The sequence below is a fragment of the Sporothrix brasiliensis genome (genome assembly GCF_000820605.1).
Source record: "Sporothrix brasiliensis 5110 chromosome Unknown Cont19, whole genome shotgun sequence".
Classification (NCBI taxonomy): Eukaryota; Fungi; Ascomycota; class Sordariomycetes; order Ophiostomatales; family Ophiostomataceae; genus Sporothrix; species Sporothrix brasiliensis.
In genome coordinates this window covers 1,319,154-1,346,255 of record NW_024467138.1, presented here as the reverse complement: position 1 = coordinate 1,346,255, position 27,102 = coordinate 1,319,154, and the positions used below count along the sequence as shown (strand labels likewise).

General features: G+C 58.5%; 7 protein-coding genes across 7 annotated transcripts; 3 read left to right on the top strand and 4 right to left on the bottom strand.

The window, feature by feature from the left end:
• Positions 1-1,243: 1,243 nt before the first annotated feature.
• SPBR_00057 (homeobox and c2h2 transcription factor) lies at positions 1,244-5,311 on the top strand (the record flags this gene model as incomplete). The annotated part of the gene is made up of 2 exons (XM_040758377.1): positions 1,244-4,425; positions 4,504-5,311. 2 exons carry the CDS (start codon positions 1,244-1,246, stop codon positions 5,309-5,311), a joined length of 3,990 nt encoding a protein of 1,329 aa, XP_040618189.1.
• A 695-nt stretch (positions 5,312-6,006) lies between these two features.
• SPBR_00795 (U2 small nuclear ribonucleoprotein A') lies at positions 6,007-7,079 on the top strand (the record flags this gene model as incomplete). The annotated part of the gene is made up of 4 exons (XM_040759114.1): positions 6,007-6,085; positions 6,267-6,307; positions 6,370-6,765; positions 6,831-7,079. The coding sequence occupies 4 exons, from the start codon at positions 6,007-6,009 to the stop codon at positions 7,077-7,079; spliced, it is 765 nt and encodes a 254-aa protein (XP_040618188.1).
• A 555-nt stretch (positions 7,080-7,634) lies between these two features.
• On the bottom strand, positions 7,635-8,484 carry SPBR_00928 (coupling of ubiquitin conjugation to ER degradation protein 1; the record flags this gene model as incomplete). Its single annotated transcript, XM_040759247.1, has 2 exons — positions 7,635-8,030; positions 8,143-8,484. 2 exons carry the CDS (start codon positions 8,482-8,484, stop codon positions 7,635-7,637), a joined length of 738 nt encoding a protein of 245 aa, XP_040618187.1.
• Positions 8,485-9,356: 872 nt separating this feature from the next.
• SPBR_00714 (uncharacterized protein) lies at positions 9,357-10,572 on the bottom strand (the record flags this gene model as incomplete). The annotated part of the gene is made up of 3 exons (XM_040759033.1): positions 9,357-10,277; positions 10,344-10,459; positions 10,491-10,572. The coding sequence occupies 3 exons, from the start codon at positions 10,570-10,572 to the stop codon at positions 9,357-9,359; spliced, it is 1,119 nt and encodes a 372-aa protein (XP_040618186.1).
• Positions 10,573-11,324: 752 nt separating this feature from the next.
• On the bottom strand, positions 11,325-13,592 carry SPBR_00281 (uncharacterized protein; the record flags this gene model as incomplete). Its single annotated transcript, XM_040758600.1, has 1 exon — positions 11,325-13,592. One exon carries the CDS (start codon positions 13,590-13,592, stop codon positions 11,325-11,327), a length of 2,268 nt encoding a protein of 755 aa, XP_040618185.1.
• Positions 13,593-14,394: 802 nt separating this feature from the next.
• SPBR_00037 (DNA polymerase alpha subunit A) lies at positions 14,395-19,254 on the top strand (the record flags this gene model as incomplete). Its single annotated transcript, XM_040758358.1, has 5 exons — positions 14,395-14,811; positions 14,868-15,930; positions 16,003-17,312; positions 17,384-19,006; positions 19,060-19,254. 5 exons carry the CDS (start codon positions 14,395-14,397, stop codon positions 19,252-19,254), a joined length of 4,608 nt encoding a protein of 1,535 aa, XP_040618184.1.
• A 1,637-nt stretch (positions 19,255-20,891) lies between these two features.
• SPBR_00023 (eukaryotic translation initiation factor subunit) lies at positions 20,892-26,434 on the bottom strand (the record flags this gene model as incomplete). Its single annotated transcript, XM_040758344.1, has 3 exons — positions 20,892-20,991; positions 21,082-25,658; positions 25,748-26,434. 3 exons carry the CDS (start codon positions 26,432-26,434, stop codon positions 20,892-20,894), a joined length of 5,364 nt encoding a protein of 1,787 aa, XP_040618183.1.
• Between the last annotated feature and the right edge of the window lie 668 nt (positions 26,435-27,102).

Here is a 27,102-nt window from a genome sequence, read left to right as displayed (position 1 = left end):
CGACATGCACCTAAAGCGGGACATGGAAGGAGTTGACGTTTTTGTATCTTACGAAATATGTCCGACTTACTCTGCACCTCTAGCAAATCTCCGGCGCTGAACCGCGCCTTCCTCCGCGAAATAAAACCCCAGGACAGACCGCTCGTTCTGCAGCGCTAAGATACCTCGAGTCGGCGTAATCCATCCTTCGCTGCTGCTCTTTCCTGGTTGGCCGTGCTTTGTCGAACTTTCGCACTGTTCAAAACCGGCGGAGGAGCCTTGCCCAGTGGGCACAGTCTGTGGCGTACGTATCCGCACATGCGGCTGGCTTTGCGGAGATGTCGAAGATGAGCTTCCGCTTGGTGTGTTCCATTGTCCTTCTACGAAATATACTCTCTCAATGTCAGTGCCTGGGTGGGTCGCCGCGCCCTTTCGTTGACAACCTCACAGACAAGAGCCCCACTCTTGGCACACCCACTCTTTGCTCTTTCTTCTTCCGCCTTCTTTCCTAGTACTGGTCTGGCCACTAGAGAGGGAAAGAGGCACCTACAGTGACTAGTTTGCCGACCCAGCCAAGGCAAGCGGACCAGCAGCCGCTCTTTCCCCTTCACCACGGCCTCGCCGTGGTCCTTCTGCTGTTTTCGATGGTTCCTTCTCATTGTATGTTGTTATGTGCACTTCGTTTGTAGTTCCTGCTTGCAGGCATATCTCTACTAGGCAGGTATTACCCCGTAGTCTTTTTTCGTTCTCTTCCTCTGTACACTTCTCTATACTTCTCCTCTCGTAATTCAATTCCTTTCTAATCTTTCTTTTCTTTCTATTTTCATTATTCTCCATCCCATCGTGTTGTTTTGCGTTTGTGTATTTGCTGCTCTTTTCTGCTTCGAACTGGAATCACATGTCCAGGTGAAAAAGGCAAGGAGTGGGAGCATCCCGTTGTATCCCAATCAGGAAGGGACGATTGCCTCGTTCACAATTTTGTTTCGTGGCCCCAGTCAACGTCGCTCGCTCTTGCCATAGGGCGTCGCACTTTGGACAACCGAGCATCCTTCGTCAAACTATCTATTGTTTCCCGCCCAGCGCCTTTTGGGCCTGTCTTTTACCTCATTTCTTACTCATTTTTGACACATCTCCCCATTATTTTTTGTTTGTCATTGTCATACGCCCTTGGCCTGTTGCCAATTCTTAGCGTTTCGTTACACCTTCGGCTTAGCATTGCCCTTCTTCGCCGCCGCTTTGGACACCCGCGCCCTGTGGCAGCAGTATGCCCGTCATCCCCGAAGAGTACGAAGGCTCACCCGGCGGCAGCATGGATGACTTTGTCAACTGGGATGCGTCTGCAAGCGCTGCAGAGCGTATGGTGGACGGCCACGACCTGGTCTGCCTGCCACCCGATGGCGAGCCTATCTTCCCTGACCAGGCCCTTGATGCTCAGCATCTGTTGGTCTCTCCTCAACTCCAGCATATGAATGACAGAGAGGCTGCTTTGCTGTTTGAGAATCCTGACGCCGACGATTTCTCCTTCTGGGCGCTCGAGCACTACGAGCAGAGCAACAATATGATTGCCGGTCTCGACCTTGGTGGTCATGATGTCACTGCCGCCCCCATAACTGAGACAGATGCCACTGTCGAGTCACTTTTGCACTCGACCGCTGACTCGATGCCTCTCGACCAAGCCGACGACCTTTTGTCTGGCGGGCTGTATGGTGTTCCTGACGAGCCTTGTGTCCACTGCAAGCAGGGCGGTTACCAGTGCAAAACGATCCAGGAGGGTAACTACAAAGGTTACTGCACGAGCTGTGTGGCTCTGCGGTGCGAATGCAGTTTTGGACTCGTTTGCAGCGGGCCCCTGCCCACTGATCTCTCGTTCCCAACCAACCCGTGGCCTACGTTGGGCGACCACCCAGACCCCATTCCGCACGACGAAGAGGCAGATGCCGTCGCACGGCTCTACCCCTCGGCTCCAGCCGACTCGTCGACGACCGAATTGCCGGATCTTGTCGGTAACAGCAGCCCAAACCCGTTTGCCGCGGCCCAGCCCAAGCTTGGCGCCCGCTTCTCTCGGGAGTCTGTACGGATTCTCAAGAACTGGGTGTCGACCCACAGCCGACACCCTTACCCGACCGAAGATGAGAAGGAATCGCTACAACGCCTGACGGGCCTGAACAAGACCCAAATCTCAAACTGGCTGGCCAATGCGCGCCGCCGCGGCAAGATCCCAACCACCCGATCTACATCTCCGCATGTGCGCAACACCTACGCCGGCCCCAATGCTTCAATTGGTGCAATTGACATCCCCCAGCCGCGCCGGAGCGGCACGCCTTCGCCATTTGATCGGCGCCCACAGACATTTGAGAACATTCCGCTACAGCGTTGGGCGAACTCACCGCCCGAGAACGAACCTGCGAGTGTCAGCGATATTGCCCGAGCCATTACCTCATCGGCTTCGGCTATCTCGTCTGGTCTGAACAGCCCGCTCAGTCTTAACTTTACTGACGACGGCTCGGGACGCTCCCTATTCAACGGATCGTCGGCGAGCAGTTTGGGCACGTCGCAGTCCAGTGGCACCGGTTCGTTTGCCTCAGCGTACTCGCACGCCTCGCGCAACTCGTTTGGCTCCAATTTCAGCTCTCTGGAACGTGGCCGGCGACGGCGGAGGCGGCGTTCGGCGCCCACCCGCGGTGTCGGCAGTGGTAGCGGTGGTGACCGGGAAGAGAAAAAAATGGAGAAGAAGCTCATGCGGCAGGCGGCGAAGCTTACCGATGCCCGTAGCGGGCCGACCTCTCTCGTGGCACCGCTAAAGACGTATCAATGTACGTTCTGTACCGAAACATTCAAGACCAAACACGACTGGCAGAGACACGAGAAGTCACTGCACCTGTCACTGGAGCGGTGGGTGTGCACACCACAGGGTGCCACTGCCGTCCACCCCGAAACAAAGCAAGTTTGCTGCGTGTTCTGCGGCGAGGTAGAGCCTGACACAGAGCACATCGAGTCGCACAATTTCGCCGCTTGCCAGGAGCGTGCGCTAGGCGACCGCACTTTCTACCGGAAGGACCACTTGCGCCAGCATCTGAAGCTTGTCCACAGCGTCAAGTTCATGGGCTGGTCCATGGACCAGTGGAAGGTGGCAACCCCAGAGATCCGGTCCCGGTGTGGTTTCTGTGGCATAGCCATGGACACGTGGACCTTCCGAATCGATCATCTGGCCGAGCACTTTAAGACCGGTCGCACAATGGCTGACTGGAAGGGTGACTGGGGTTTCGACAAGCCTGTATTGGAGATGGTCGAGAACTCTATCCCCCCGTACCTCATTCACGACGAGCGCAACTCGCCGTTGCCGTTTAGTGCAACCTCGCAGCCTCCTGGCAGTCCCAGGAACGCCTACGAACTGTTCCGCAGCGAGCTTTCTTACTGGATCCAGCACCAGGAAGATCAGCTCAAGACGTTTACAGACGATGAGATGCGGGTAGAGGCCTGTCGGATTGTTTTCGCCGCGGAACTTACCGCGATGACGAACCAAGAAAATCCGTCGTGGTTGCGGGATCTTGTCATGGGCGACGAGGACTGCGCGAGACAAGCACGCATGAGCCCTATTCGGACACCGGCTGAGAGCCGCATGGCATCGATGCGCATCAAAGGCCAGGAGACGCTATTTGATATGTGCCCTTTGGAGACAGCTCTTCACGAGTTCGTCCGAGACCGATCCCAACTTGGCTTAACCCCCATGGACTCGGAGCTTCAGATGATGGCGTGTGACCTTATCCGAAAGATGGAGATACAGCTGATCGAAGGTCCTGGAGAGCCCGTCAGAGCGCACATCACGACGGAGAAGAAGGTTGTGGAGTTCTGGCTGCGGATGATCAAGAGCTCCACGCAATGGTTATCCGCATTCCGAAAGCGGGCTCATCTGCCCCGGTCCGATGCTATTGCCGACGAGGCTCGCCGGCCGGTGAACGAACCCAGCAACATCGACGCCACCATCCACAATTACTCTCGCCTGGAGGCTGAGTTGGCCGACTTTGTGCGACTGCGGCGCGAAGCGGGTGACGTCACACTCGATGATGCTACCTTGCAGAGGCAGGCGCGTCTCATCATCTATGAGCTGGACGACGGTTGGAATCAAACGGCAGCCGACGACCCACAGTGGCTGGACGCCTTCAAGAGCCGTCATATTACCAAGGCACAACCCGCCACCTCAAGCCGCCGTTCGGGCTCCTTGAGCAGCGGCAGTGCCCACAGCAGTAGCCAAGGCCAGCGCTCGGCCCGCAGTACCAACATGCTGGTGCCGTCGCCTTTTTTCCTGAACGACACCAATTGCTACCGCCGCCTGGCCCGGGAGCTGACACGGTTTGTTAACATGGTGATGTCGCCCAACAACCCCAATAGCCATGTGCCCACCGACGAAGAGCTTCAGCACCAGGCACGGTGGATCCTCTACGACGAGTATGCTTCCTCTTGCTCTTGTGTTGTGTGTGTATTTTTATACCCTAACAGTGTACAATTGTTAACCTTGATGTCCAGTGATGATCCATGGAACCAAACGGCGGCCGACAACGCTGAGTGGCTGATGCGATTTAAGCGTGACGTCGGTATCCTGCCGGCCGAGGACGGTCCGGGTCTACCGACAGACTTCACGGCATGGAGCGTGTCCCAGGGCGGTTCTGGATTTGCACCGCCGTACTGTTTCCCCAAGATGCCGATCGCACCATTCCCGTCTCCGGAAGACGAGGCTGGTGATGCGAGCAGTGGGATGAGCAACACCTCGGCGACGCAGATGCAAAACACGACCATGCTCGGCATTGATTTCGAGCTGCCGTCGGAGACGGCCAACAAGTTCCTCCAGTCGTTTACGACTCGCTATGCAAAACCCGCGACCGTTTTCTGCTCTCGAGAGCTCGAGAACGGCCTTACCGACTATGTGCGAACGACCGTGGCTCAGAACGGCCAGCCGTTCCCCGACGACGAAGCTCTTCGCGCCAAGGCACGCGAGATTCTTGGGCGCACGACGGAGCTCGGCACGCCGGCCGACGACAAGGAGCTGCTGGTGAAGTTCAAGGAAATGGTTCGTGGCATGCTGACGGCCAACCAGACACAGCAGGGCATGGCACAGCTGCCGACGATGCCCGAGGTGTTTGACATGAACCTCGGCGATGCCACAGCGATGAACCTGGCCAACAACCATCAGCATGTCAACGGCATGCCATTGGACATGGGCGTTATGAACGTCGACCTGAACCTGGATTCGGTGACGCAGGAGGACATGGACAACCTGCTTCAAGACATGAACTTTGAGTTCGAAGACGGCGTTGATTTGATTAACAGACACTGATTTAAGGATTAGAACGACTTTGAGGGATTGGATATCCGTGTTGTTTTGTTGCTGGCTTGCACACGAGGGGGCAACATGTTGACGTGATCTACGGCTTATGTGTGCATAGTTTTGATAATTTTTGCATGGGATGATTTTGTTTTCAGATGCGTTATGACGATACCGGGATACTAGGAGATACAATCGCCATTTTTGTAATATACAGAGCACGTATTGTCCTTTGTGTGCTTTGGTGTTGCCTGTAGGAGCTGGCTGTATAGTGTACAGTGTTAAATTAAATGACGAACACTGTGACAAAACTTGGTAAATGTGTGTCGTTATACCGTAGCTATACAGTGCGAAAACGTGCCCTCCCAAAGCCTTATCGCGCTTGCTGTTAGGCGAGAAAATCCAGTCGCCGCTGCTCTCTAGAAAGTAAGGACTACACTTTGAGGCAGCTACACACCGACGACCGCACACGACAAACGCGACCTGCGACGACATTTATGCCACCAGCGACCGCGACACCGCCATCACAGCGATATCCTCCGATTACGACGACATATATCTTTCCCGCATTAATTGGAACCCGCGCATAGCTGCCTGGGAGCTGCGCCGCTCCTCGACATCGACGACGTCAATAACGGCGCGCGGCGTATTTTGATCGATCCGAACGAGCACAACACACGCGCGAATCCTCGAGGAAGCGAGCCACCATGCGGCTGACGGCCGACTTGATCAATGGGTCGCTGTCGTACCTGAACCCACTCAAGGAGCGCGAACTCGACTTACGAGGTGGGTTTCCCTGCGGCGCGTGACTGAAAAGAAGATGGCAGAAGGGCCGGGGGTGAGACTTTTGTGGTTTCTCCGCCTCTCTTTTGCTTTCCCCTGCGTTGCTACACTTTTTCCAAGTTTCAGAAGAGCAGAGTTGATAGCGAATTCCTTTTTATTTGGGTTTGCCCGTTGGCCCCGACAGGAAACCGAATTGTCGCCATTGAGAATCTTGGCGCCGCAGGCGTAAGTAATTCGACTTCCCATGTTGATTGGACCGCTGCCCCATCTAACACTCTCACATGTAGCCCCAAGATGCCATTGACTTGACCGACAACGACATCCAGGTGCTCGGCAACTTCCCATTGACGCCCCGCCTCCGGACGCTCCTGCTGGCGCGCAACCGCATTGCGGCCATCCAGCCCGACCTCGCCAACGCCGTGCCGAACCTGACGTCCCTCGCGCTGGCGTCCAACCAGCTGGCGGAGCTGTCCGACCTCGACCCGCTGGCCCGGCTGGGCCGGCTGACACACCTGGTGCTGCTGGACAATCCAGTGACGAAGCGTGAAAAGTATCGGTACTGGGTGATTTGGCGGTGCCCGACGGTGCGCTTCCTTGACTTCCAAAAGGTCAAGGACGCGGAGCGGAGAAAGGCCGAGGAGCTGTTTGGAACACACATTTTGCCGACGGAGCTGGCAAGAAAGGTACCACCACTACCCATCCGCTGCCCCCGTGATGTTTTATCGCGTGCACATCTAACCCGCCGCAGATCATGGGCGTCAAGTCCAAAAAGTTTGACGTGGTGTCGGGCCTCAACCGGACGGGCGCTACCAACGGCACCTCTGACGCTGCGCCGTCCAAGTTGGCCCGCATTAAGCTGTCGGGCGCCGAGCGCAAGCGGTTGCAAGAACGCATTCGCACGGCGACAAGTCTCGACGAGATTGCACGTCTGGAGAAGGAGCTGCAGGAAGGCCGTGTTCCTGCAGGCATCTCGACGGGAGATGCTATGGAGGAGTAGAGTGGGGACCGGGACTGAGGCAATAAAAGCAACAAAAGCAACAAACGCCTTGCTGCCGTCGCTGCCGTCTAATAGCGGAGGACGGACGGGAAAGGGCGTTCTACGGCGTGATGTTCATTGCAGAATTCTTGTTTTTGATTTACTTGGGCACAAAAAAGTCGTCTTCGTTACCAAGAGAAATACGACAAATAACAGACACGTATGGTGAGGGATGTAAAAGCGTGTGAAGGTGAACGTAACGACCATGTTTGACCCAAAGGCGGTTCGTGTACAACATAACTTTGATTTGCGGTTGGCAGAGGCGACAGTATGAAAGCACGTTACGTATTGCGCAAAACGACGACCCAGGCGGACCTCCCAATATGCAACCTGAACAGAAAGAGAATAGGGACATAAAAGTACAGCTGGGAAAATCATACACGGAGAAACGACTAATCCAAACTGCGAACAACGGTGCGGACAACGGTGTTCCTAAACACATTCCTCGCCAAACATCCTTCCAGGCATCACTCGGGGTATTTCTCCATTCTTTTGAGTCAACATCCCCTTCTTCCATCATGAGCTCGCCGAATCACCGCCTGTTGCTGCCGCTGCTGCTCCTTCAGCAGTCTTTGCCTTTTCGGCCGCAATCTTGGCCTCCATCTTACGCCGTGCCTCGAGAATCATGTCGTCCCGCCGCTTCTTGAGCAGGGTTTGCCGCTCGTCGCGGTTTGTGCTCCAGTTCTTGGACTTGCCGCCGGACGGAGAGGGTTTTTCTGAAGATTCGGCGTCGGCGCCTCCAGACAGCTCGGCGACCTTGCTCTCGAGATTGTAGCGCTGGATCAGACTCGGCTGGCCAGACTTGGAGGCGGCAGGCGTGCCGGCTGCACCAGCAGCGGCGGCGCTGCCCGTTCGTGAGCCGTTGGTGCTCGGCCGGGGTTGCTGTGTAGGAGGCTGGAACGTCACGGGAGGCTGCAGGAGTTAGCACGATCGTACTTCATTCTGTCTCATTCCGTCCCATTCTGTCTCATTCTGTCACATTCTTTCTCGACGGAGAAGAGAGGGCTGGGCAGGGGTAACCTACCGAATCCAGACGCCCAGCTAGAATGCGCTCGGTGGTGGCGGCGACATTAACGCCGTTGCGGCGCAGATCCCACCAGACCTCACGGCGGTCGGCATAGGGAAAGATTTGCTGGATTTGCTCGACAGCCGCCTCGGTACGGCGGTCAAGGGCCTCGGCACGCCGCTGATCTCGCGACTGGCCCTGTTGGCTTCCAGCGGCAGCGGCACCTCGTGCGCCGGCCTCGGAAGAGCCGCGTGCGCCGTTTGCGGGTGGTGAGCCGCGGAAGAAGAAGTGGCGGATAATGAAGCCCGAGACGACCAATATCAGGACGAGAGACGGGACGTTGATCTCGTCGTTGGCCATGGCTGACGGTTGGCTGCAGCGGATGCAGTTCCGAAGCGGGAGCGTCGGTTTTACAATAGTGGGTTGCCGTCCCCTCGTCGCAGGGGCAACAGTCAAATATCAGAGTTCAATAGGAGACCGTCAGGGACAGAGACGTCTGGGAGATGGAATCGCAAACAGGGAGGCGTCGACGGAACGATGGCAGCAGCTCGCCGGAATTTCGGCAATCGGCGCTTCTGTGATGGAAAGCCGTATCGTGTCGGAGGGTGAGGACCGACGGTAGATCGATAGACGATCCAGGGCGTGGAAGAGCAGCAAGGCTTTGTTTTCCGCAGCTGACGTTGCGTGTCGTTGGTTTGGTGTGTCGGAGGTGAGAAAGTAAGACAGAATGCGTCAATGCCCAGTCAATGACAAGTCGAGATACGTGGGCCCGGTTGCTGCCGCTAAAGCTGTGTGCAGGTTATGTAAAGGCACGTGCGCCGTGCGATCAACTGGCAGGCGATCAGCAATTGATATTGCACTAAAACACACTGAGCTGTACACTATCCGACAGTTTGTATGGGCGGATTCTCACCAACACTGTCCTACAAATCTTGTGTCTTGACGACTGCGTCAATGTACTTTAGTAATTACTATAAATCATTCAGTGGTATTTGGTTTCGCTGTTCTCTCTGGAATCCTGTTTACGTGTCGTATTTTTCGCTTGCCCATCCACTTGCCATTTTGCCCATCAGATAACAAACATAGAAGAAACGAGAAAATGAAAAACAAGGTTGAAAAGGAAGATAAGTAGAAGTAAGAAAACAAGGAGAGAAACTAGTGGCGGTAAATCGAAGGCCCGTAAATTGTGTGCTGGCTCCGACCCAAGCGGCGGCCAGCCGTCAAGGCACCGCCTACCGACGTCCAGGCCGACCGTGTTTATTAGGTCGTGGCTTCGAAGAGCCGTTCGGCGGACGCGACCCGACGAGGTCGTCACTGTACAGCCGGCCGCTCAGGTTGCCGTTGTTGGTATTGTTGTTGTTGTTGTTGTTGCGGCTCGCGGTGAAGCCATCCGTGTCCATGGGATCGTCAAAGCCCAGCGAACCATCGACCACTTGACCACTGCTCTTGTGGCGCGACAGAGCGGCCGGGGTGGACGTGGGCGTGTTGCTGTTGTGCGGCGTAAGCACATTGTGATTCACAGCCTTGGGGTAGACGTGCAGGATGCGGCCGTCGGCGGTCTGGTTGTTGAACGTCTCAATGACGCGCTCGGCGCCCTCGCGGCTCTCGAAAACAATCTCGGCAATGACGAGCGGCGTCGTCTTGAGGATCCGGCAGCTGCTGACCAGCCCGCCAACGGGCGTCATGGCGCTCTCAATGTCCGCGGCCGTAGTGCCCGGCGCAAAGTTCTGGGCCATGACGACGAGGGGCTCGTTGACGGCGGCGGCAATGCCGCGGATCGAGAGACCGCCACCGGCGTTCGTGGCAGTGCCAGCCTGGTGCTGCAGGTCAGCACGGTTCAGCGCATTCGCGATCCTATCCGAACGGCGCGCCTGGCGGCCGCGTGCTGTCGATGCTGCAGGCTGAACGGTGCCAGCACCACCGTTTCCTCGGCCACTGCCGCTCTTGTTGTTTGCCTGCTTGCCCTTGCCGCCCTTTGGTGCTTCGCCCGGCCGTGACACGCGGCTGGCCAGCGAGCCCGTTGCCGCGCTCGCGCCGTTCTTGGTGCTGCCGTTGCTCTTGCGCGTGTTGCCGTTGCCGCCGCCTTCGTGCAGGTCATGAGTCCATTCGGTGTTGATGTTGCCGGCGCGCGGCACGGAAGTCGAGGAGACGCGCTGCACAAGTTAGCGAGAAGACCAGACAGACGGATCACTAGGGGAGGACAGGGGCGGTAGACACACCTTTTGTACGCCAGCACGGACGGCCAAGGCACCGCCGGCCTTGACCGGGGCGCTGGCCCGGCGGTCCTTGCCAAAGATCTTGGCAGCGAGGGCCGTGTTCTTCTTGCGAGAGCGATCTGATGGGAAAAGTCAGTACTCAGTCCAGACGACGCTGGGACGAGATGGGCATGCCAGGCCGGACCGCACCAGTGTTGATGATCTTCTCAAATTCGGTTGCTACTTTCGCCATCGTCACGGCTGCGATGTGCTCGGTTGTGACGCTGTTTGGTTGTTTGATCGCTTGCTCGATGAGGCCTTTTCGGCTTGGGCGTCGTTTGCTTTCGCTCGCGTGCGCGCGATGACCGCAGCTTGCGCTTTCTTTTTATCGCGAAGCCGATATTACGAAATTGCAAGAGGCAATCAGAGAGGCGTCGGGGACTGGGCAATGGTGTTGGGCGTGATGGGCGAAGCTGGAACGACGTGTTTAAACGTACGAGAGAGACGAATAAATGGAAAAGAGAACGGCAGCGGGCGAAAAAGAATGGGGCGCGCTCAAACGACGTGTCGACCGCGCTTGGGCAGGAGCTGTGCCAACAGGGCGGCGGTGGCTATGCAGGCAGGGGCAGCTGCAGCAGGCTGTCCAGCGCCTATGACTCCGCTAATCGTTCTACAGCCTGGTCCACTTTTTCATGGTTCTCGCAGGGCTCACCATATAATTTTAATACATCGTCGAGGTGCTCGCCAACGTTTCCGATGCTTACAAGGCGGTTCTCAGGAAAGCATAACAACGTCGACAACACTCTATACTAGCAAGTTGAATATGTAACCGGGGTATGTCTATGTGTACATGGCTGGTCTGAAACTATGAATACAATGAGATGTGAAATATGGCAGCGTTCTGTATGGTCGGACAAAGGATTACTGTGAATCATCCATGTCAACGTCTTTCTCTTCTTCAATATCGTTCTTCACCTTCTTCGACGCATCCAGTGCCTCCACGGTCTACTCCTCAATCACCTCTGCCTCCACACTCTTCTTTTTAGCCGCTCTTTTTTTTCCTGCCTTTTTCGTCTGCGCCTGGCCTTTCTGGTTGTTTGGCTGCTGCTTGCCCTTCTTCAGGTTCGGCTCAATCTCTTCGCGCTTCGCGTAGAATCTGGTGATCTGCCGGTTCAGCAGGTTGCGGCTGACGCGCAGGTCCTTGACCGTCTTCTCACCCGCCATGTTCTCCGACACGACCATGTCCGCCGCCGACACCATCTGCCGCGCCAGCGCCATCAGCTCGCGCCGGGCATTGTACATCTGCGGGTCCATATTCTTCTCCTCCGGCGTCGGCGACAACGACTGCGGCACGGCTCCGCGGCCGGCGTACGACACCACGTTGCTGGCACGCCGGAACGGGTCCCACAGCCGGGCCAGCGCGCGCACGAGCTGCCGCCCAAACGCAAACTTGGCCGACTGGCGCTTCACGGGGTCGGTCTCGTTGCGGAACTTGCTGTTGCAGGTGATGGCTGTCTGCAGGTACAGCCGCATTGTGTGCGGGTCAGGCTCGACCAGCTTGTGCACCATGAGGTCCAGGATCTGGCCGGCCGATTCAAAGGCGTTCGGGTTGAGGTTGTCGGCGGCGCAACAGCTCATGGCGACCTGGAACGTCTTGGGCTCCAGGAACTCACTCGGGATCCGCTTCATCATCTCAGCCGTCGTCTTGCTGGCATGGCCGCGGCGCAACGTCCGAAGCAGCCGGTACCAGTTCTCCGAGTCAGGCTGCACGTTGTATGGCGGGGCCGTCAGGATGTCCCAATAGACCGGCGCCAGCGACGTCTTCCGGGTTGTGCCCAGGGACGAGATGATGACCGACAGAATGTTGTTGCCGGGCTGCACGTACCGGAAGCTTGACCGTCTGGGGGCATCCGGGTCGCTGAAGAACTCGGCACTCTCTACTACTTCGGGCGCGGCTGGCCCCAAGACCATGTCCTCCATCTGGGCAAAGTCTGATGTTGACTCTAGTACTGGCCGCTGATCCACGGCTGTGACGGCATACGCACTTGCATCCGCATCCGCCTCCGCCTCCGCATTCGCATTCGCATTCGCGTCCGCGTCTGCAGCCTCATTCGTTTCCTCTCCGTAGTACTTGACCGTATCAAACCCGGATTGCGCCTTGTCAGGCCGCGGAATTCCAATTGTCTGCTCCACGAGTGACAGAATGTCATCATTGTCCTTCTTGCTGCCCAGCAGCAACAGGCGGCCCATGGCACACACGAGCTGCTCGTCGATGACGAGCACGCCTTGGTGCCAGTTTTTCGCCACTTCGCCCCACACTGCACGTCCCCGTGCCACCGACAGGCTGGCGTTTTCCGCTTCCAGGAACACAGCGTCTTCGGAATCGCCGGTCCGGTTCGGCCGGTGGTGCGGCTTCACCGTCGCGTGGCGCATGCCGTTGAGCAGCGTGCCGTACGTGATGCTGTCGGGAACGCGGGAGCGGTTGTCGGCCGTCGCAGCAATGTTGAACATCGAATCGATGTCCTTGGCACGTGCGCACACGTTGATCACCGCGTTCATGTGGATCCGGTTGGGCACGATGCGCTCGTTGCTGAGCATGGAGTTGTAGATCCGCGTTGCGTGCTGGACGGCGTTCTTGGGGTGCCGTGACAGGGCACAGCCGCGGAAAATGGTTGTGTACGTGGTCGTGCTCGGCAGCTGGCCGCGCTTCTTCATCTCGTTGTACAGCTTGATGGCATCGTTCAGCCTGTCGTTGCGCATCTGGTGGTCGATCACCAGGTTCCAGCAGACGGCGACTTTGTGCTGCTTGCTGGCCATGCGCGTCATGTGCAGTGCCTCATCATAGCGGTTCTTATCCAGCATGTCCGTCACGCACTGTGCGATAGCATACGCGTCGTGCATGTAGGCGAGTCTTTGTCGGACCCTCTCGTTCAGTTTCAGCTTTTCCGCGGCCCCCCTAACCTTTTCCGACGTTTCTTTTTTAATGTCGTCTGATTCGAACGAGTCAGCACTTCTATTGACAGTCCTTCCCCGTGTTCGTTTGTCGTTGTCGAATATCCGCGAGATTTCGCCGTGCTCGTAGCCTATTCCGGTTTTTGTTTCTGCGTCTGCTTCTGCTTCTGTTGCTGCTTCTGCCTTTGCCCCTGCCGTCGTGTAAAGACGGCGCGCGGCAAACGTATTCTGCGACCGCAGTGTCCTTGCAACCCTCACGGTCGCGATCGTGGTTGCCGTCGCTGCTGTAGACGCTGTTGTGGTCGAGAACGACGATGTCATCGATATGTATTGTGCTTGTCCCGCCAGTCTGGGCGCGGCAGATGGGGCCAACAGAGGGCCGCGCCACCGCCTTGCACACGCTCTGCACATGAACATGCTGGGCTATATGAGGGAGTGTGTCGGAATGGAGGTATTTTCGACTGTCGGATATCGGCGATGTTTGCAGGGTGCAACAATTCAAGTGGAGTTCATGAAGGCTTTTCCGGTCCTAAGTGGATGGTGCAGCTGCCGGCCTTATCGATAAGCCACCAAAAATTTGAGAGGTCTATTCGTCCCTGTCGAAGCCCCATACAGTGCTGAGACCACAGTGTGCATCGCCATATCTAACGGAGCGGACAGCGCGTTTTCGCAGGTGCGACCCACTCGCGCGTCAAAAGCGCGTTAAATGGCCCCTGCCAGAATCGATTCAATGAACGCGTTGTAGCGCGTCTCGTCACCGTCTGTTCCTTCCCTGGGTGAGAGGTCCATTGGCGATGGCCACTATCACTTTACGCCCCGGCCACCACCCACCGCTGCAAAACGGCCCCCGTCCCTATTTACCTCTAAACACCAATCCACGACGAGTTGTTTGCCAACAAGACAACGACACTCAGTGGCCCATAGCCCGTTTCCCCGTTTTCCCTTTGTCTCCTCGTCTCTATTCCTGTCGGTTCGTTACAACCAGGCGCCGTTCTAGTCGCTCGTTATCACCACCTTGACGTTACATATCCTCGCCAAGTCTCGACAGCATACGAGAAGAAGAGTAAAAGCATACGATACCACCAGCAACACCGTCCCACGGCTCGACGCCCTCCTGCCCATCATGTCCAAGGCCAGGGAGCGCCGCTCCAAGTTCGAGAGCCTGCGGGCGATGCGCAAGTCGGGCAAGACGGCCTTTGACTCGTACGAGGTCGACGACAACAATGCACTCTACGAAGAGGTTGACGAGAACCAGTACAAGAACATTGTGCGCGAGCGTCTGAACCAGGACGACTTTGTTGTCGACGACAACGGCGAGGGCTATGCCGACGACGGCCGCGAGGAATGGGACCGTACGCACGTCTACGGGAGCGACAGCGAAGACGACGGCACCGGTCTCGTAGGCCGACCAAAGGGCAGGGGCAAGAAGGCCCGCGAGGAGGACGAGGCCGAACGGGATGCCAAGGACCGCAATATTGCAGAGTACTTTACCAAGGGCGCCGCCAAAGCCCAGCCCAAGTCAAAGGCCAGTCCCTTTTGTGTGGCTAATGCAGTCAGACGGCTGACGGGGAGAAAGCTCCGCTAACGCACCCACAGATTGCAAAAACAGAGGAGGATGACGAGTTCATGTCCAACTTGCTGGGCGAGGTGCACGCCAACATCTCGCCCGCCCTGCCGCGCATGCCCAAGAAGCGGCCAAGCGACCAGCGCAGCCGAAGCGATGCCATGCCGCTCTCTGACCTACCACGGCAGACAAAGCGTGTCCGCATTGCCGACACACTGCCAGCCCAGGCCGGCGACAACAACAACGACGAAGATGACCACATGATGCCCACCATCCACAGCGATGCCGTGCCGCCAAGCGACGACATTCCCATGAGCGATCCAATGCCGTCGTCCCCGACCGTCCGCGTCGCCAACCGCAAGGTGCAGCCTGCCACTGCTCCCGCTGAGCACGACAGTGCTGCCGCTGCCACCGCTGCCGGAAGCGCTGAGAAAACGGCCGACAGGGACAACGAGGAGGACGATGACGATGCCATGATGGAGGTGGCCCACGCCGGCGCTGTCAACGCGGCCAGTGTGAACCTGACAGCAGCACGGCCCGTCAAGAAGGTCCTCAAGACGCCCGCGCCCTACCCGTCACCAGCCAACTCCTCGCCCGCATCACGGGCACCCGAGACCGCCGCGGCCGTGGACCCCACGGCGTGGACCAACCTCAACCAGAAGCTCAACGTCATGAGCAGTCCGCAACAAGCCGACGCCGTCATCCACAGTGGCGGCAAGATCGATTACAAGGACGCCATCGAGGAGGACGGCAGCTTGCACTTCTTCTGGACCGACTACACCGAGGTCAACAACAGCTTGTGCCTGTTTGGCAAGGTCCTCAACAAGAAGACCAAGAAGCACGTCAGCTGCTTCGTCAAGGTCGACAATGTCGAGCGCAAGCTCTTTTTCCTGCCGCGCGAGACACGCGTTGTCAACGGCGCCCAGACCGACGAGACCGTCAACATGGGCGACGTGTACGCCGAGGTCGACGGCCTCATGGGCCAGCTCGGCGTCAAGCAGCACCGCTCTAAGCCCTGCACGCGCAAGTACGCCTTTGAGCTACCTGGCATCCCGAAAGAGGGCCGCTACCTCAAAGTGCTTTACCCTTACTCTAGTGCGTGGCTCCCCGTTTCCACCCCTTTGCACGTAATGTAGTTACGCCTCCTGAGATATTAACAACGCGCAGACCGCCCACTGAGCGAGGCCAACAGCAGCGGCGAGACGTACTCGCACGTCTTCGGCGCCAACACGGCTCTGTTTGAGCAGTTTGCGCTGTGGAAGAACATTATGGGCCCGTCCTGGCTGAAGATTGAGGACGCCGATTTTACGTCTATCAACAACGCGTCCCACTGCAAGCTCGAGGTCCAGGTTGCGCACCCGAACATGGTGTCCGTTCTGGCCGAAGCTGAAGCGCCCGAGGTGCCGCCGCTGACGCTGATGAGCCTTGCCCTGCGCATGATCTACGACGCCCAGTCAAAGAAGCAGGAGATCATGGCAATTAGCGCCCGCATCTACGAAAACGTCGCCCTCAGCGACACGACGCCGGCCGACAAGCTGCCGTGCCGCACATTTACAGTGATCCGGCCCCGAGACAAGGCGTTCCCCGTCGGCTTCGACACCCTGGCCAAGTCGCGCGGGCGTGGTGTCATCCGCTTGGCCAACACGGAGGCCGATATTCTCTCGTACTTCCTCGCACAGCTGGCCAACGTCGACCCGGACGTTATTATTGGTCACGAGCTCGAGGGCGTCGACTACAGCGTCCTGATTGACCGTCTGCGCCAGTGCAAGACGCCACAGTGGTCGCGTCTCGGCCGTCTCCGGCGGCAGCAATGGCCAAACAACATCAACCGCGTCGGCGGCAACGTTTTTGCAGAGCGCCAGATCCTCTCGGGCCGTCTTCTGTGCGACCTGAAAAACGACGCTGGCCGCTCGGTCATGCTCAAGTGTCAGTCGTGGACGCTGACGGAGATGTGCAGCCTGTACCTGGGCGGCGAGGAGAACCAGCGGCGCGACGTCGACAACGAGGCCGCGCTCAACACGTGGGCCAAGACCCCGAACGGTCTCCTGGACTATGTGGCGCACATTGAAGCCGACACGTACTTTATTGCCGCGCTGGCCCTGCGCGTCCAGATCCTGCCGTTGACCAAGGTCCTGACGAACTTGGCCGGCAACTCGTGGGCGCGCACGCTGACGGGCACGCGCGCCGAGCGCAACGAGTACATTCTGCTGCACGAGTTCCATCGCAACAAGTACATCTGCCCTGACAAGCAAGCCTTCCGTGGCCGACAGCGGGACGAAGACGAGCCCGGCAACGAAGAGGGCGGCGACGGTGGCGCTGGCAGCAAGAAGAAGGACAAGTACAAGGGCGGTCTAGTGTTTGAGCCGGAGCGAGGTCTCTACGACAAGTTTGTGCTTGTCATGGACTTCAACTCGCTGTACCCGTCCATTATCCAGGAGTACAACATTTGTTTTACGACCGTGGAGCGGTCTGCCTTGGTGCGTCAGAACTTGGAAAATCCAAATCCAAAAAAAGGAAGGGCCAGAATACTAACAACGTTTGCTTGTAGGCCTCAGAAGGCGAGGAAGAGGCGGTGCCGGAGGTTCCCAAGGACCAGGACCAGGGTATCCTGCCCAAGCTGATTGCCGGCCTGGTGTCGCGGCGTCGGCAAGTCAAGAGCCTCATGAAGAGCAAGACGGCGACCCCCGAGCAGCTGGCCACATGGGACATCCGGCAGCTGGCGCTCAAGCTGACGGCCAACTCCATGTACGGCTGTCTGGGCTACACCAAGTCGCGTTTCTACGCGCGGCCGCTGGCCGTGCTCGTCACGTACAAAGGCCGTGAGATTCTGCGCAGCACCAAGGAGCTTGCCGAGAGCAAAGCGCTGCAGGTCATCTACGGCGACACGGACTCGGTCATGATCAACGCCAACGTGGACAACGTAGAGAGCGCGCTGCGCGTGGGCCAGGAATTCAAGAAGGCCGTCAACGACCGCTACAAGCTGCTGGAGATTGACATTGACAACATCTTCCGGCGGATCCTGCTGCAGGCGAAGAAAAAGTACGCGGCCATCAACCTGATCGAGTCTGGCGGCAAGTATGTCGAGAAGATGGAGGTCAAGGGTCTCGACATGCGGCGGCGCGAGTACTGCGCACTCTCCAAGGAGATGTCGACGCGCATCCTCAACGAGATCCTGTCGGGCAACGAGACCGAGGTATCGGTGACGCGCGTGCACGAGTACCTGCGCGAGATGGCGGCCAAGATGCGCAGCGGCGACCACACGCCGGCCAACGGCGTGCCGGCCAACAAGTACACCATCTTCACACAGCTCGGAAAGGACCCCACGGACTACCCCAACGCCGACAGCATGCCACAAGTGCAGGTGGCGCTGCGTGAGGCGAGCCGCGGCAAGAAGATGCGCAAGGGCGACGTCGTCAGCTACATCATCGCCACGGGCGAGAACGCGCCGACGTCGGAACCGGCGCCCAAACGCGCCTACAGCCCCGGCGACCTCCTCAAGAAGGACTCGGGCCTGTCGCCGGACGTCGAGTGGTACATTGCCAAGCAGATCTTCCCGCCCGTCGAGCGTCTGTGTGCCAACATTGTGGGCACGTCGACGGCGCAGCTGGCCGAGAACCTGGGTCTCGACATGCGGCGCTACGGCAACAACAACGGGCATGCCGGTGCCGGCAACGGCGGCAGCGGTGCCAACGGCACGAGCGAGCTGGAGATCCACCCGCTCGAGACGCAGATCCCCGACGAGATCCGGTTTAGTGACTGCACGCGCCTGCAGCTGCGCTGCCGCAAGTGCAAGACGTCGGGCCTGTTTGAAGGGCTGTCGGCGACGGCAACAGCAACTGCGCCCGTCGAGGGCGAAGAGGCGCCGGCGGCTTTCAAGACCAAGGTCACACCCGCGGGCATTGCTTGTGGAAAGTGCGAGACGACACTGTCGACGCTGTCGGTGGTTGCCCAGATGGAGCACGCCGTGCGCGTCGCCACGACCCGCTACTACGAGGGCTGGCTCGTGTGCGACGACGCTTCGTGCGGCAACCGCACGCGCCAGATGAGTGTCTACGGCGCGCGCTGCCTGGGGCCCAAGGGCCTGGCGCGCGACTGTCTCGGCCGCATGCGCTACGAGGTCCGCGAGCGCGACATTTACAACCAGCTGCTCTACTTTGCCAGCCTCTTTGACGTGGACAAGGCGCGCGACGCCGCCAAGAACGCCGCGGGGGCGGCAGCAACAAGACCGTCCCGCTGGGCGACCAAGAGCGCATCCTGGCGCTGGCGGAGCACAACCGCGTGCGCTTTGGCACGGTCAAGGCCGTGGTCGAGCGGTACCTGGACAAGTGCGGCCGGCGGTGGGTGGCCATGGACACGCTGTTTGCGAAGCTGGGATTTGCTGCGGGCGCCATGGCCATTGTGAAGCGGGACGTGGTGTAGGGGGAGGCATATGTGTGTATGTGTGTTGCACGGGGCGTCTTTTCTGTCCGTCTTCACTCCTTGTTTTGCTTATGACTGCTACGGTTTCGTGTACATTTTGGTGCGACGAGGGATTTTGTTTTCAGTCTTTGTCTCAACAGCGGCCGTACTTGCTTGATGCCCATTTTCTTTTGATTTTATCCTCTTGTTAATGGGCTTCACATAATAAAAGGTACAATACAATATACTGCCATGGCTATACTTTCGTTTTTATCCCCACATGAAAATCACTTCCGAACCATCCCTTCTTCATAATGTGTTTGCAACAGTTGTGTATTGTTATCTGGCTGGTCTGGTGAAGTGCTAAAAGAAAGGCGAGAGCATAACAGCGAATTTGAAAACAGAATCGAAGAGGCGAAGCCTGGTTGTACAAGAGAGCAAAAAGAAAAAAAAGAAAAAAAAGAAAGAAAAGAAAGAAAAAGAAAAAAGAAAAGGGAAAGCAATCAACAGACTCCCAATGCATCCGCAAAAAAAGAAACGAAATAGCTTTTTCAGACATTTTCCTCCCCTCTTGAAGACGCAAGACATCGGAGCAAGGCCACGAATAAAATCGAGGATCCAACGCTGTCCAGCGACCAGCTTTCGTAATCCTCACGGTACATATGCCTGGCCTTTCTTCCTGGTTGTCTTCCGCCTCGTTCGTCTCCATAGCCAGGCAAGGCAGCATGAAGACAGTCTCCATCCGTCCGACAATCAATAAAAGCAAGGAGAAACACGAGCTCAAAAAATCTAAAAAGAAAACCGCGAGGAATACAAAAGGCACACCCTTGGCCGATTCTTGTCTTCTTGTCGTACAGTAGCGTTCAGCTTCCGCTAGATACAGAACGGAGCATACATTAGCGGACAGTCCACAGCACAAGGGCAGGAAACGGACAGGCAGCAGTCACCAGACAAAAGCATACAGCCTCACACACACTGCCGTGATAGTGGAACGAGTAGAATAAGATTGCACAGATAAAAACGAGGCTCTTTCGGCGGGAGAAAAATTGGTGGGAGAAATACAAGACAATACAGCAGAAAAATAACCACCAGTGCCTCGGCAACGACTCAAAACAGCGCATGGAGGTGCGACTACCTTGAGGGCGGTACCAAGTGCATGGGAGAAACGAAGAGGAAGCAGAAAAGGAGGTAGAGCGGTAGAGCAGCAGAGCGACAAGAGCAAAACGACAAAGTGGGCGGTTTTGGAGGCAAAAGGGAAAAAGATGTGTCTATGATCAGAAAGACGGATAAGAAATCTTTGGGAGGTATCATGCAGAAAGGCAACTTTTTGGCACACTTTTTGAGAACCCCGTTGTATGCAGAGCAAACAGACAAGACAGCAAAAGAAACAAGACATGAGACACGAGGCAGAAACGCAACGCAGGAAAACACAAAACGCAAAACGCAAGCGCAAATGAAGCCCCCGCCGGTCTATGCATCAGAGACGGATGGAATGCAGGATAAAAATGACACCCATGTAGAAAACGGAAAGGAAAGAAAAATTAAAGTGCGCGTCGAGCAAGTCGAAGCAAAGTCGAAAGAGAAGAGGAGCGTATTTTGGTCGGCTTTGACTTGTCCCCCCGACAGTCGTCAAGCCAGTCTCAACAAAAGCGCCTACCCTACTTGCTGACCTTGTCGAGGCTGGACTTGGTCAGGGCAGGGGACGCCGCAGTCGAGGGAGGCGACGCCGGGCTTTCCGTGTCTACATTGGCGAGGGCTCTGCGAAGACGGTTAGTATCTGTATCTGTTTACGCAGCCACAAAGGGCACAGCAAAGGGAGAGGGAGTGCAGGAAGTGGCAAGAGCTTACTCAAAAGCGTTCGAGTGCGAGACCGTGTTGGAGTCCTGGCGCGTCGGGGGCGTGCTGGTGCGGGAGGCCGGGCCAGAGTCGTCGCCAGGACGCCCGAACGAACCACCAGGGACGTTCCGCCGGCCGCTGTTGCTGCGGGACGCAAACATGGACGTAGGACCCAGCGTGGTCACGCTCGAGCTGGCGATGCGGCTCGCCGAGCCCTTGAGACGCCGCAGGTCGTCCATGCCCACCTGGTTGGGGATGGGCTGGTTGTACGAGAAGTTGCGCGAGTCGCCCCGGCCCAGGCCAGGACGGCCACCGGCGCCGCGCTGGCTCGTGCTGCGCGCGGCCTCGAGGGCCCTGGCGGCGGCGTCAGCCTCGGCGTCCTGGCGCACCTCCTCGAGCGTCTTGGGGCCCTTGTTGGCCTCGGCCGACACCCAGTTGCGGTTGCGCAGGTCGACAATGTCCATCAGCATGAACTTGAGACGGCTCGGCAGGTCGGGGATGTCAATGACATTCTTGATCCTAACAAAGTACGCGTCCATCATCGGGCGGCCCTTGTCCGTGCCGTCGAGGTTGGCACCGACCGTGCGCAGCAGCTTCGACAGCGACTCGATCTCCGCCTCGTCGGGTGTCGTCTCGTAGTCCACCAGCTTGCGGACACATTCGTGCATAATCCGCTCCGTCAACATGCCCAGCTTGTACAGCTCGCCAATGAACTGCACCAGGCCCAGACCGCGACGCTTGGCAGCCGCCGCCTCGTAGTACTCGTCCGACAGCATGGCCGTCTCCTTGGACTCGCCCTCCTTGGGCTGCGGCAGGTCCACCTTCCAGCCACGCTCAAACTCCTGCTGGCACCGGTTCAGCAAGTACTTGCGGAAAAGAGTGCCGCCGCTGATAACGTCGCCCTTCTTGTCCTTGATCGTCACGTCCCGGATCTCGGGGCTCATGCGGTCCAGCATGCACTTGCAGAAGCGCGCGTACATGGGCGCCCAGTGCGCCTCGTCCGTCGCCTTCTCGAACGTCAGCTGGATGACCTGCCGCAGCGTGCGGCCGTCCTCCTCGTCCTTGGACTGCAGAGCAATCGTCAGGATCTGGTCCGAGATCTTGTCAAACTTCTCGGGCGTCATCTTGTTCAGCGCAGCCTTGACCTTGCGCTGCACCATGTCGGGGTCCATGGTGGTCGGGGTCGCACCAGGTGCAGAGGCGCCGGCGCCGGCAGCGCCAGGGGCACGGTTGGCAATGCTTGTGGGCTTCCAGCCGGAGGCTGAAATCGAGATAGGTTTCAGCTCCATGCCTTGAGTCAGAGGCATGGTCTTAGCAGCCTGAGCCTCAGCCTTTGTATTGTGGCCGGCCTGGCGGCTGTTGCCGCGCGTGGACCGGCTGCCCTGGCGCGGCGAGTTGGGCATGCCACCGCCAATGGACGACGAGGGTGTGCGGGTCATGTTGCTGGGACCCGGGAAGCCACCGGGGCGGCCAAATGAGGACATGGCACCCACGGGGCGCGGCATGGAGCCGCTGGCCATGGCGAACCGCTGCTCCGAGGTCGTGCCAGGAGGCAGGGGCTTGGAGTTGAATGATCCCATGGCGCCCGTCGAGGTGAACGCGGCGGCGGCGTTGGTGCGCGAGTTCTGGCGGCCTGCGTTGCTGCCGGCCGGCGTGCGCGTGCCCGAGCGCGACGCGCCCTCGCCCTCGCCAATCAGCTGCTTGACCTGCTGGTCAAAGTCCAGAGACGGCTTCTCAACAAAGACGTCCTTGAACTGCAGCAGGAAGCCCATGTCATACTTGAAGTTGCCCTTCTTGTTGACGGCCGGGTTCAGCGCCGGGTTGGGAGACTGGATGCCCTTGGGGTACATGATGGCCGTGGGGTCGCGCAGGAAGCGAGCCGTCTTCAGCGACTGCAGCGCTGCGCTCGGCTGGGGCGGCTCCACCGACTTGGTGTTGATGGGGGCCAGGTTCAGAGCAGACGGCTTGGCGCGCTTGCCGGCAGACGTCTCCGACGACGGCGACAGAGCGGGGCCAGTACGGTCGGTGATCTTGAGGTCGCCCAGCTTGCTAGTCAGGGCATCCGTCGACGAAGCAGCGCCGGACTCCTTGCGGTCACTCAGGGTGATGTCAGAGATCTTCTCGGCCAAAACCTCCGCCACAGACTTGACCTTGCCACCCGAAGCAGCAGCGGCCTCGTTCTGTTTCCGCTGGCGCTCACGCTCCTCCTCGAGGCGCTCCATCTCGCGCTCCTGCTCGCGCAGCTTCTCGTCGTTGGCCGCAGCGTTTGCAGCACGGTCCGCATCGGTCTTCTTCTTCTCCTCGGCGGCGCGCTCCTTCTTCTTGATCTCGTAAGCAGCAGCTTCGGCCTCACGCTTAGCCTCGGCCTCCTCCATCTCACGGATCATCCGCTCCATCTCGTCGTCTTCGTCCTCAGCAGGGGCGGCGGGAGCAGCATCAGCCTTGGCGGGCTCCGTGGCGGGCTCCGTAGCGGGCTCCTTGGCGGGCTCCTTGACCTCGGCAGCCTTGGCGGCCTCGGCGGCCTCGGCGGCCTTCTCGACAGGTGCGGTCGTCGTCTTCTCCTCCGCCTTGGCAGGGGCAGGAGTAGAAACAACAGCAGGGGTCGACGAGACAATGACAGGCTCGGACTTCTTCGCCTCAGCCTTGGCAGGCTCGGCAGCCTTAGCCTTGCTGTCCGCCTCGGTCGGAGTGCCGGCCGTCTTACGGACCTGCTCCTTGAACTCGTTGCGGAGCTGCTCGGCTGACTTGCCAACCGAGGCACTCTCGGTTCTCGTGTGCGTAGCAGCAGGTGTGGCAGGCTTGGACTGCGGTGGCGGCGTGGCAGACACGGGCACAGGGGGCGTGCGCGACACAGCCGGGGTGTTGGGGCCGGGCGAAGCGGGGGCCATCTTGTTGAAGTCGAGGGTCTCGCCCTGGGGGTTCTTGATGACAATGGCGTTCTTCTTGGGCTTCACAAACTGAGCACCGGCAGCGCCACCCGGGGTCTTTTGGGCACTGCCAGGGGCGCCGGGAACAGCCAGCGCGGCATGCGTGGAGACAGGGGTCTGAACCTGGCCTGTGCTCGAGTTGGGGCGCTCCGAGGCAGCCTGGGACGAGGTACGCGACATAGACGGGGCGCCACCAGGCACGTTAAACTGCTGCTGGCCTCCCATATACGGCATGTTGTACGCGTTGCCCGGCTGCTGGTTAAAGTTGCCTACGTAGGGGTTTACCTGGGCGTACCCTGGGTAGCCCATATACGGCGAGCCGTTGGGGCCATGCTGCTGTTGGTGCAGGTGCGGCTGTTGATGCGGGCCGGGCTGCTGGTACGGCGGGTAGTTCTGTTGCTTTGTAGTTAGCAGGCGTTCATAGTTGCCACTGGCAGGCGACAAGTCGTTCACAATGGGGCGCTTGATGCCGTTGAAGCTGTTGAGGCTGTTGAAGCTCTTGTCGCCGCCGCTGCTGTTGTTGGCGGCGGCGGCGGCAGCGGCGGCAGCGGCGGCAAGATGGCGCCGAGGAGGCGGTAAATGCGGGGGCACTGGTCCCTGCTGCTCAGTCACTATTGCGGGATGCAAAGCGCTCACAAAGGGAGCCGCGTCGAACCGGTACGAGTACTTGGGTTCCATGGGCGACTCCTTCGGCTGCTCCGCGTCCGGCCAACGCTTGCTGTAGCGACGAGGTTTGCCTTTCTTAAATTCCTGTTGTAGTTGCTGCTGTTGCTCATGCTCTTTCTTGTGAGGTTGCTGCTGCTGCTGCTGCTGATGCTGATGCTGTTGAAGCGACAGCGGCGGCTGCTGCGGCGGTTGCTGTTGCTTTTGCGAGTCTGAACACTTGGACGCAGAATCAAAGGCGCGGGGCTGGTAGGAGAAGTGTCTGTCACCTCCACCACCACTATGTCTGTCACCACGTCTGTCGCCCCCTCCAAATCCACCTCTTTCACTTCCAAATCCTCCACCGCGCGCGCCTTTCTTTCTGTAGACTCCACCTCTGTATGTCGGCTGGTTCTGGCCTTGCTGATCACCGCCTTCTTGCTGGCTGGATTTAAAGTGATGGGGAAAGGGGACGGTATTTACGTTGGAGTGGGGCGGGAAACCCGTAGTGTTAGCGTATTGCATCTGCATGTAGGGCGAGCCACCGGGAACGGGGATGGCGTTCTGCATCTGGGGAGTGCCGTTGTTGGGCACAGCCGGGGGGATAGCGGGGCTGACGCGAGCGGCTGCGGTCTGGGGCGAGTTGGGGCCAAAGTTGGGGTGCATGCCGCCACGCGGTTGGAACTGGGGCGCCATACCGCCACGGCCACCGCCGGAGGGACCACGAGGATAGGGGCCCGCGCCGGGCTGGAAGGGCATGGCCTGGTTGTTGTAGTGGGTGCTGCCGTTGTAGCCACGGCCGCCACGGCCACCACCGGGCTGAAAACCGCCGCGGTTGGGGCCGGGACCACCATGGTGACCGTGGTTGTTGTGGTTACCATGGGCCGGATGGTTGCCGGCGTGGTTGCCCATATCGCTCTGGACCGAGTGTGTCGAGCCGCGGCGGTAGTGCGCGGAAGGGCTGCCCACTGGCAGGTTGCTACCGGGCACGTTCGAAAAGTTGCCGTGTTTCAAGTGGCGCTGAGTTAAAAAAAAAAAAAAGTCAGTCTGTGTGGTCAAAGAGTCAAAATGCCCCAGCCATCACAAAAACGAGGGCAGAAACTACGTACATCGCCATCACCGCCAAAGCTTCCAAACTTCATGCTAGCACCATCTTGAGAGATGACGGATGGGGGTCTGCCACCACTGGCAGAAGGCTGGGGGATAGGAATGGGCGACTGGGCCGGGGAGGGTATCCGCTGGTTGCTGCCGGCAATGGGCTGCGAGGGCGTGGAGTGCGCAATGGCAGGCGACTCGTCGTAGCCAAACTTGGGGATGGGGGCCTTGGCGCCGGCACCGGACGAGCCGCCGTTAGCAATGAAGCTGCTTGGGCCGGTAGCACTGATGGTGACAGAGCTCTTGCGAGCGTGTTCGGCGGCAGAGCTGCCGTTCAGAACGGCGGGGACGGCCGGGGTAATCGGCTTGCCGTTGTTGCTGCTGCTGCTGCCGTTGGCAGTGGCAGGTGCGCCCTGGGAAGGCGCGGCGTTTCCGCTCATGTTTGCGTTGGTTGCAGTGGGTGTGTTGCTGCTGCCGGCGCTACCATTCAGTGGCGACACGGAAGCAGGACGAGCATTGCTGGTGCTCGCGTTCGTGGGAATAGAAGAGGAGCCGACTACGACGGGGGAAGAAGAGCCCGTCGCAATCACCGGCGTCGCAGCGGCCTTGCCAGAAGCACCAGCTGCAGAAGCGTAGGATGCCGAGGAAGACGTCGCGTTGGAGTTCGCCGGGACGTTCTGCGTGGTAGCAGGGGAAGTCATAAGGAGAAAGACACGGCTCGGGGGGGGGACAAGACGAAAAGGCGGTGTCGAGAACGAGAGCGAAAGAGAAAGACACAAAGAATCAAGAAGAAGCAGAAGTAGGAAGAACAAGCAATCAAGCGTCTTCCAGTACCTGTTCAGCTATGATTTGTGATGGAAGCCGATCGTGCGATGAAAAAGCCGAGTCGTTCACGTCGAGCGATCGCGAGAGGATGGGCTTCTCGTTGATTTTCGCGGTGTCTCGACCGTCAAGGGAATGGATGTCGAGAGTGACGGAAAATTAAGTTCGCGGTTGGAGCGCAGAGAATGAACGGAAGTCGCGGCGACGAAAAAAGGGGGGAAAAAAAAGGTCGGTGGCGAGGAACGGGGCGTCGGTTCGCTGTTCTGTCTTCCTGTCGAAAGGAAACGAGAAACAAAGACGAGACGAGGACGTCGCGCTGGTCGATGAAGAAAACTAGAAAAGACGATTTGCGCCTCCACGCAAATTCAAGAATCCCAAAATAGGCCTCTTTGTTTTTTTTGCTGGATTTCTGTTGCCCCCGTACACGAACGGACGCAAGAGAAACGCAAAAAAAAAGGGTAAGAGGTGAAAATGAGGGACTGGGGGAAAGGGAAGAAAATACCACAGATGCGCGAAGCTGCGTTCTGTGATAATGTTTTCTTCTCGG